This window comes from Oreochromis aureus, linkage group 5 (genome assembly GCF_013358895.1).
Source record: "Oreochromis aureus strain Israel breed Guangdong linkage group 5, ZZ_aureus, whole genome shotgun sequence".
NCBI classification, from domain to species: Eukaryota; Metazoa; Chordata; class Actinopteri; order Cichliformes; family Cichlidae; genus Oreochromis; species Oreochromis aureus.
Genome location: NC_052946.1, coordinates 35,865,508 through 35,875,674, shown reverse-complemented (window position 1 = coordinate 35,875,674; position 10,167 = coordinate 35,865,508). Strand labels below are relative to the sequence as shown.

The 10,167-nt window shown below is 43.7% G+C and overlaps 1 protein-coding gene across 1 annotated transcript in view; it reads right to left on the bottom strand.

The window, feature by feature from the left end:
• Nucleotides 1–3,910: 3,910 nt before the first annotated feature.
• gli1 (GLI family zinc finger 1) overlaps nt 3,911–10,167 on the bottom strand; it is a 55,739-nt gene continuing 49,482 nt past the window's right edge. The window contains exons 10-13 of the mRNA XM_031740404.2: nt 9,791–9,955; nt 9,210–9,452; nt 8,762–9,065; nt 3,911–8,551 (exon numbers count right to left, since the gene is read on the bottom strand). Of these exons, the coding sequence (XP_031596264.1) occupies nt 5,997–8,551; nt 8,762–9,065; nt 9,210–9,452; nt 9,791–9,955 (3,267 nt within the window). The 3' untranslated portion in view covers nt 3,911–5,996. The remainder of the gene's footprint in view (nt 8,552–8,761; nt 9,066–9,209; nt 9,453–9,790; nt 9,956–10,167) is intronic.

The following is a 10,167-nucleotide window of genomic DNA, read 5'->3' as shown; positions in this document are numbered from 1 at the left end:
ATTAATGCAGTTAAAGGTGGATTAGGCTGGGCTGTTTATGGGGCCAGTTATTAATAAGAATTTTTTTAAACAGTGGTGAGATTTGGTTATGGGATTAAGAGTGTTCTCTTCGTCGCAGGTGTAGTTTTTATAATGTAGCTGATCAGGAAAGGCTCTCCCTGTCTCTGCAGGGTAAGCTCCTTTCTCATGGAGCATCCACCGTAGGCGCAACGTCTTAACTTGAATCTGTAGGCTCTCTGCCTGGGACTAAATTATAGGCTCATTCTGCAACATTTTTACCAAGAAGACATTACACTAACTGCAGGTTAATGACAACAGGTATATATAACCCCTCTCCACCGCCCATCCCCCCTCCCCTTCCCCCTCCCCTCCGTGTTTTACGGCTTGGCTATTATTCAAGTCGCAGTCGCACCTGCGCCCGAGTATCCCGGAGTGGACCCCGTCCTGCGCCCTATTCAGTTTGGGATGGCTGTAGGAAGTGATGCATTGACAGTCTTTTGTGTTGCAACCTGCACCGTAATCTGTTTTGCAACTGAAAAAAACATCCGAAATAAAACTCTAACGCAGCGTTCAGGACCCCTACCTTGGCTCTGTTTTTTTTTTTTTTTTTTTGCCCCCTCCACCTTTGAGTAGCTTTGCCGCATAATAAGAGCGAGCAGGTAGCTTTTCACTGCGCATAATGTGTCCCGCTACAGGGAGTCCACGTGGGGTAAACAAACAGGGACCTGACAGAGTGACCCAGATTAAGTTAGGCTAAAGATGGAGAAGTAAAGGGAGATTATACACACTGACTTTTTTTTCTTTTTTTTTTAACGAGAAGGCAACCCAACAGAAAACGGAGTAGCCAACCAGAATTAGCAGACTTCAAGAATCAGAATAAGCCTTAAGGGATATATTTGAAATATATAGGCATTTTTATAGTACTCAAATTACTTCCATCTTGTTACTTTTTCCAACACTACATGAGCTCAAATTTACATTTAAAACAAGACCTATACCTCGTTTCTTAAGATCATGGCAAAAGCCCAAAATACATGCCCCTTCATTCCTTCGCCATCATGACATGAGGAGGTTTTTTTTTTTCTTTAATGGATTCTGGAAGAGAAGGCATCCTGAAGGTGGGGAGGGAGCACAGGGCAGAAGAAAGAGAAGGACACAAGGGTCATCAGGGCTCTTTGTGGTAGGATGGATGGAGGAGAGGGTGGAGAGGAGGTGGATGAGGAGGGGCAATAAACTTTGGCACAGATGAGGGTCACAGGGGTGCAGAGGTGCCTCAGAGGTCCTGGGAGCTGCTTTCTTTCTTTTTTAAAATTTTAAATACCTCCACATCCACGTCGATGCGATGGATAGGTGGATTTGAAGTGATTTCACTCAGATTATAAATTTTGGTTGATGGTTACGTGCTGCCTGGAGTTTGAGCTAAAGCATCTATTCAACAAACAAAAAAAGATGCGCTATATTACACTTATTTTCATAAACTTACTACACCCAGGTGCAGCAGCGCTGTGGTGGTATAGTTTGAGTTTTGTACTGTCATGCTTAAACAACACCGCTCTCTCTCTCTCTCTCTCTCTCTCTCTCACACACACACACACACACACACACACACACACACACACACACACACACACACACACAGGAAGCAGTCCTACTGGGGTTTTGTCCCAATCTGTGGTCTGTGGGTTCAAAGCTTCTTGCATGGGGAGGAGAGCCCTTACACAGCATATTAAGCAGGAGTTAATTATATGCCAGTCTAAGTGACAAAGGGAAAGAAAAGCCTTCTTCTGAATGGCAAGACAAGAAAAGAGAAAAGTCATTATGCTGCCCACTTCTTTGCATTTGAAAAACTCTGTTCTTATTTTGGTATTTCCATTCGCCACAGAAAAATGGTGACCACATTACAGAAGAGCAACAACACTATCTTGATATTACTGCCATCTGACTTATTACATTAGATTAAAAAAAAAAAATCTTTTTGACACGCACTCGCTCTAGTTTGGTGAAAGGAGCCGTGTTTTGCCTCGCAAAGCCTTTGGCCTGAAAGAAGAAAGAGGATAATGGCCATTTTGAGCATATCAGAGCAGGTCAGTGCGCTTCAGATTTGGTCATTTTGTCAAGCAAGATTACAGTGTAACTATTAAAGCTTTGGAGTAAATCCTTTAAAATGAGCACCATTCAAGTCTTTTAGAAGGCATTATCTTTAAAAGGGTGAAATTTTACTACTTTTTATAGAGCCAACCTCTGTCAGTTGCGTCTATAGGTAGCCTCTTAAGTGTGCATGGGCGAGGTAAAATTAGTTTGTTTTTGCACTAACATGTATGTGCATTTATTTATAAGTGTAATTCTTCTTTTTGTCCTCTCTCAGCATAGATGCTTCTGCAAACACCTTATGTGACCCCTCTGTGGAAACCAAGCTATTGTTTCAAATCACAAATCTGGATATGCCAGAGTGCAAATCAGTAGTCCCTCAGTAAAACTTCCCCTTGCCTTGGAGCAAATGAGTCAGCTTCAGTATCACTGCCAGGCTGTAGTGGCTGCCCGTGAGTCTGCTGTGCCATGCCACAACACCGCAACGCCAATATAGTCTAAGCACACTGGGGCCCCTGGATCAAAATTAGCCACTGGAGAAAGTAAAGGTAGTGACAACATCTTAGAAAGCCAGCTCTGTAATGTAAATCAGCTTTTCGGGCTTATCTAGAAAAAAAAAAGAAGATTAAATGACAAATTATTTTGGTCAAATGAGGAGAAATCTGTGTAACCAGTAGTTATTAGGACGCGACACTGGTATTCTAATATTTAAGTTTTAAAAGTTTGCCTGTAGTGACTTTATTACACGTTTGAGTCAGTTATAAATCAGTTAGCTGGTTTGGCTCGTTCGCGCGGTGCTTTTATTTAATGACGTTATGGTTACTACAGCTCACGCGCCTGTAAGGAAAACCAAATGCCTTAGTTTTGACCTTTTGACTGGGACTATGCTTGGACGCATTGTTTTCACGATTTCACGACAAAACATGAACAATAGTGTAAACTGCGACTTATGGTCAACTTACCAACATTCATAACGTTTCTTTTAATCAGTCGCTCAGTGTTTAGAGGTGAAGTTTGAACAGGTGTACATCTCTGGTTCTTCTCGCCCCGGCGGAGGGATACCTCGTGGAGTCCCAGGATACAGCAATGATCGCAAGTTTATTACAGGGAGGAAATATACTTTTCTTTTCCGTTTTCTCTAATTTTACTCCAGTCTGAGGGGAAAAAGACTCTCTGCTTAAACTATTCTTGACTCATGTTCACACCACCATCTACCACTGCGTTTCCACAGTGCCCACTGACCACAGAGAGCCAGTCCAGCCAGTTTAGCTGTTCATCGATTTAGCAGACCGCTGTAACCCATAACACATAACTGCTATGAGGTTTTAATAATAATAAAAACAATTAGATGGAAACAGTCTGTGGGATTAAAAACACTGATGATTTAGGACCAGAGCCTTCTGCTTGGTCGTTTGGACAGACTTTGAATAATTTGGGAGAGTAATTCGATTTAAGCCCTCGCGGGAGTGATAGATTAAGTAAAGCAAGCAACGCTATCAGGTCTCCGTTTGCAGAGAATTAAATTTAAAGAGCCTACAGCGTCTCCCACGCTCCTCATGTTCTACTGCACTCTACTGGAGAAACGGAGTCACTGCATTAACTCACCAGGCAAAAAGACTGCTTGTAGCAAGGACAAATATTAAATCCTCTTTATATACAATGTTGTTTGTTAACCTAGATCCATGTTTATCGCATAATTCACTCTTCAACACATGAGCACTAAAAAAAAGACAACAACTCCATATGGCTCATTTAAACATATGTGGAACAAAACTGCATCACACAACAAGAAACATGCAACAGAAAAGTTGGACCACAAACATTCTGCATCCATCCCAAACTGAACATGTTTATTCATAAAATGGTAAAATATAGCACATGTGTATAAAAATGTAGAAAATTGTACACAAAATATAACACTTGGCTTTCGTCTAATATAGTTATTGCTGCTATTTTAACTTTCGGTTGCTACAGGTGATATTCTTTTGCCAGCAAAAAAGTCAGAATGAAAGGTGACAGTTACATAAAAAATGCACACATAGAAGGCAACATCCATGAAGTTCATTAATATAAAAAGACAATATTTTTTTTTACAAAACATTTCATACATTCTAAAGCATAGCACTATCAGTCAATGTTCATGCCCTTATTTCTAGTGTTAGTGTTGTGTTAAAAATAGACTATTTGTGCATGTTTTTCTCATTTGTAGATGTCTTTGGTAGATTCTCTCCCCCTCATTCCTGCTAATGCTTAGCAAACTTTACAGTGGCATCATTATTATTATAAGCTGAAAAGTCATGTGAAATGCTTCAACAATACTTTAATGTGGCTTTGCTGAGTGTAGGCACGGTCAGGTGTGTTCTTGAATGACTATTTAAAAAAATACTGCAAATATTCTTTATTGTCAAAAAAATAAGAGGTTCATGTTATTAGTAATAAGAGACGGAGACACACAGTGCTGCAGTCAGTGCAAAGCCACAGTATAAAATTAGTTCTCATATAAAGCGCTGCAGCTTACTTCTGCATCATACAGCTCAAAAGTTGCACAAAAGTACCTCAGTGTACCAAGAAAACGAACATTTTACAACAGTGGTAGCAATTATTTACTTAAAAAAACCCTCACTCATCCCGATGCCCTGTTGTGGACTATTAACGCAACATTTTTCATGCAACTCCTCTTTGGGATTAGAGCCAAAGTGCAGCAGCACCGTACTCTGAATGTACCTCAGATTCTCAACAGTTAGGCAACTATTAATAATCTGTACAGACCAGCTGAGTCGATTTGTATCCAGTAGCTTGAATACCCACCATACTCAGCTGAGTCACGTATGAGCTGTAGGTGAGGTTAACTTTGAGTAAAGGCATGTTTGAGTATATTACACATATTGTCATGTAGTGGGGATTGTGGATACTTGTTATGTTCGAGCTTTGCTCATTGTATGAACCTCAGTTATAAACACAAATGGAAAAAAAATACATACACAGCTGCTTTAAGAATAATTACAGTAAACATGTGGAGTGCAAACTCTCTGTCTGGAAAGGCAATTACAACATACATGTAATGTGAACACCAAAGATTCAAACACATCCTGAGTGTCTCTGTGCGGTCACGTGCAGGGGGAAAGTGTGTTTGTGTGGGAATACTGACATTGCTCTGGTAGCATACTGTGTTGCTCCTGATAAGGAAGAAATCCCCAGCGATAAGGAAAAATGATTTCACGATCACTAAAAGCATTTTTTTCTCTTAACTTGTCAAACATTTTCTTATGACATCCCTCAGCATTAGCCTTCAGAAACCAAGCAGTCTATTAAGACGGGATATTATCTAATGTCACATACATGACACGCTGTATAAACTTATTTACATGTTTCCTTCTGTGCTCCATACGTGACTGGAATGCCCGTTCAGAAAAGAGTTCAGCGTCATTCAGGCAAACAGCTCCGTGTGTAACAGTAAGGCACAGAAAAACACAGAGTACCGAGGCAGCAGGAGAACTCTGAGAGACGCTGATCAGGCACCTTTGGTTTTAAGGTTTTTGGGTGAGGATTTGTAAAGTTTCGATCTGTGTGGAGGGATCACAATAGTAGCTGGTTGGTCTCAACTAAAATTTTCCAGAGAAGTATTAAAAGATGCTCGCCAGCTCGGGATCCTGGTTTTAAAAATATGGAAGATGTTCAGTTTACATATAAAAGCATACAGGTATACAACAACACAGATTTTTATTCTGTTTTAAAACTTTTTCTGTTTTTACACAACTCAGTTTTCTTATAATGTATGAGAAAAAAATCATGTTAAGGAACAGAATTTGTTTTCTTTTCTGAAACTTTAGGGTGGTTGCATTTAACCTGGTAAAGGCCAGTTTGTGATTGTTAGCCTTATTTCTGTTTAGCTGCCAAGGAGTTGTCTTCTAAGACAGTGTATTCAGGTACTTATTCTCCCCAGCTAGTGAGGATAGCATGGATGTCATGTCGCCCACAGCCATGTTAGACAGGCCAGACCCAGCAGCCAAGCTGACAGAAGTCTGGGGTGTGGTGAGGCGGGATGAGGCCTGGGAGGAAGATCCCGGTTGACCTTGGATGGGATTGTTGACGTCGCTGAACGACGAAGAGTCAGCATCGTCGATAATGGAAGTGAAGTCTATGCGAGCATTGTCCAAGTCCAAGTTTTCTAGGGCGTTTGAAATGGGGCCAGACTCAGGATAGTTAGCCAAAGGGGTGGACTTTGTGCCACCTACTGGGTCCAGACTGGACCCCATACTATGCTGCTGGTTAAGGCAAGGCCCGTTTTGAGCGTCCATGTTTTTCTCCATACCGATGTTTATCTGACCCGAGTAGTATACGTTGTTGTTGTTGTTGGAAGGAGAGAACATTTCATTCTGGGGATGCTGCGGATGCTGGACAGGAGGAAGTCGAACGCCTCGCCTGGGACTGGAAGTGGAGTGAACAGGGCTCAGATGTGGTGGGCTGCCAAGGTAGCCTCCTCCCACCTGTGACAGACTACTCTGGCGGCTGAGAGGTTTTCGCCCCTGAGGAGGTCTGGGGACCACCATTTCCTGGTTATAACATGAACCTTGGAGACCTGCCATCTGCTGGTCTTTAGGTGTTACTGAGCTTGGCACACGGCTGTGGGCCTGAGGACTCATGACCAGGTTCTGGTTGGGGTAAGGATAGGTCTGGTTGGAATAAAGGTTCTGGTTTTGGTGCTGTGGACTGTGTTGCATCATCGCTGCCTGACTGCTCAGATCCATATTGTCAGAGAGAGGAGAAGGTTTTAATCCACTCTGCTGCTGCTCTTGCTGCTGTTCCCACATGAGTGCTTGCTGGGACTGCACATAATTCCTCACCATCATCTCCTTTACCTGCATCATTGGGGTTTCTGACCTCTGACCGTCAGCCAGTGCAGAGCCAGCACAGCCCAGACTTAATCCCTCTCCACTAGGAAAAGGGTTTTGGTTTGGCCCTTGAAAGTCACACCTGGGGTTGTTAGAGTTCCTCATCATTACCTGCCCTGTTTGTTGTGGGTAACCCTGTGTTTGCTGCAGAAGCATGCGTTGCTGATGGAGCTTAGCGCTCTGACAGGCATCTCCAGCTCCCATCCCAGGGTGGAACTGCTGCTCAGGCTTGATTATGAGTTTGTGGGTTCCATCTGAACTGTTGTAGAGGCCTGTTTGATTGTTGAAGTGAGCCTGGGTTTGTTGTGGGTGCAAGCTAGTTTCTGAATACTGCATAGCTTGCTGGTTCTGAAGAGGATGGCTGGATGTTTGGACCTGGCTATGGGTGTCGTTCCAAGGACCTCCAGTGTCACCACCTTGGCCTACACTAGGGTAATGGGGACCAGAGGGACTGAGCTGGCAGTTGCTCATACTGTACTCAGCTTGTTGCAGAAGTGCATTTGACATGCCCTCTGAATGAACAGGTCTTGCCTGTGCCATTGGATTTACACCAGCGCTGGCAGTGATGTCCCCTCCCTGGCTCGGGTACTGCCGCTGCATGTAACCCCTCTCAGGGCAGCTCAAGGCATCATGGCTCGGGGACAGCTGAGTTGAAATGGGACCTCCATCTACTCCTCCAAGGGTGTGATTGTGTTGCTGATATCCCATGAAGTTTCTCTCTCCAGGTGGCAACATCATGGAGCGATCCCTGTTGTCAGCGTGGTGGGGCTCCATACCTATAGCTTCCATCATTACATTCTCCGTAATGCTCGGAGGCCGGGGGGAATACATATGGCGGGCAAGGCTGGTGTCAGAGCCACGGTGTTGCAGTGCATTCCTTCGGCCCATCATGGCTACATTATTAAGGCTATTGAAGCGCTTGGGAAGAGCTTGAGGGTCAGCAGCGGCACGAACTGGGTCACTGGCTCGCCTGTTGTTATTACCTGGAGCTTGGTGAGGGTAGATAACACCGGTGCTATACTCTGTGTTGGCGCTATGCCTACGAGGACCACCTTGCTGAAGGAAAGGAGGCAAAGGCTGACCATGGTACTCGCTCAAAACACCTCCTCTTCTGCCAGGAGTACCTGGCTGCTCCATATTAGGTAAAGGAGTAGGTGGTGGTCCACCAGTGGCTGCAGCGTATTTGGCTTTTAGGCTGTACTGCTGAGCTGGGGTTAAATTAGGAAGGCCAGGCAACCCTCCTCCAGGACACGGAGCTCCTCTGCGATTGGTCTCAGGAGAGAGAGGGTCTCCCCCAGCCTGTTCTGCACCCAGAAGGTGACATCCTCCCCCAACCGGTGCTCCCATTTGCGAGCCATCACTGGAGCGTCGGCTGGACAGGTAAGGAGACACCATGGAGGAACGACGGCTCACGGTGTAGGCTGAGCTTAGACTGCTGGTGCCACTTCCTCTCCTGTCATTAGTAGAGCAGGCAACTGTTCCCCCTCCAAGCTCGTGATTGGACAGCTCCATAACACGTCGATTTGAGAGAAGTGGAGAAGGTGCACACATTCCCATACTCTCCCCTGGACCTGAAAACAAACATCCAGGAGGAAACAGCTTAGAAGTGTTAAATCATTACAAATTAACAATATTTTATTTAGTTTTTAAAAAATTCAGTTCCAGTGAAAACATTACTGAACTGCTAATGTAACAATCTAAGGTATATTTAAGCTCAGCAGTTGTAGTTCTATGTTTATGCATCGATTTTATGTCTTAACTTGTTTTATGACACCATGTACCAGGTATTGCAGGAAGCTTGTTGCTGCCTCCGCGCCCAGGAGGGGTTGGCCTGCGGATTTGCTTCAGCTTGTCAATCTTTAGGTTCTCCAGCCTCTTCAGAGCCTGCGCTGACATTCCCATTGTTCCCGGCTCCCCTCCACCTCCTCCTCCACCTGCAACTCCATCTTCCAATGCTGTGAGGTCCTCCAGACTACCGGCTGCATTGGGGTTCATTTCTACGCCGCTGTCGTTGTTGTTGGTGCTCCCCAGTGGAGAACGTTCGCTACTGCAGGAAGACTGACCACCAGGGCTTGGTTGGGATTTCTGAAAGATGTAAGAGACAAAGTTAACTTTAAAATGGGATAAAGTTCAATAAGAAAATATGGAGGGGGTCCCTATTTTTTCCACTACATTGGAGTTTTGTTATGTTATTCATATGAATGATATAGAACAAACTGTAACCCTCACCAGAGAAGTCTCAGGAGCCAATAGTTTGCAGTCTTCTCTGCGTGTCTCTTCTTTCTCCAGCAGCAGTTCAGAGTTGGGACCTCCAGGGTTCATAACTGAACCGGGGGGACGAGGGCCAGTGTCTCCACGATGTTTCTTGGTGATGTGGGCCTCAGGGCCGTGCACGGTCTTTACATGTTTACGCAGAGAGCTTGGATCTGTGTATCGCTTGGTACAACCAGGGATTTTACACACATAAGGTTTCTGTAAAAGAGAAAAGCACCTTATGTGAACTCCTTGCATTCCACAGTTTACTTTACTGCTGTTTCCCTGTTATGTAAAATCTTATGATTCAAATACAAATTATTTCCAAATTATGTTGTGTATCTTGACATGTGAATCTCTACAATACATTTATATTAATTTATACAATAATTTTACATGAAAGCGTGTAATGAAACAGCACAAAACAGTTACATGTTACCCTTTAGGAAGAAAACACGGTTTAATCAAATAACACTGTTAATAATACAGAGCTTGCACAGCAACATGCATGTGACATTCAATAGCTAAGCACTTTTCGGAGGTGAATATTACAGTACCTCATTGGAATGAGTTCGGTTCTGGTGTTTAGCTCGGTCTGAAGCATTGGAGAAGGCTTTGTTGCAGCCTTCATGTTCACACACATATGGTTTCTCCCCAGTGTGAGAGCGCAAGTGGGTCTTCAAATTCTCCAGGCGAGAGTAGGCCTTATTACAGCCTTCAAACTAGAACAGCAAATATACATAATTGTTTAATTAACACTGTTACAACAGTTAAGCTGCAAGAGAGGGCATGATTAGGGGCTGTAAAAGCTTTGACAACAAGCCTGCGGTCCTATAACAACATTAGATTTGAGCTACAATACAGTGAAGCGAGTTTTAAAATAAAAAGAAAGATTGTTAATCCACACTGATAATAATATATGGTATGCATGTCA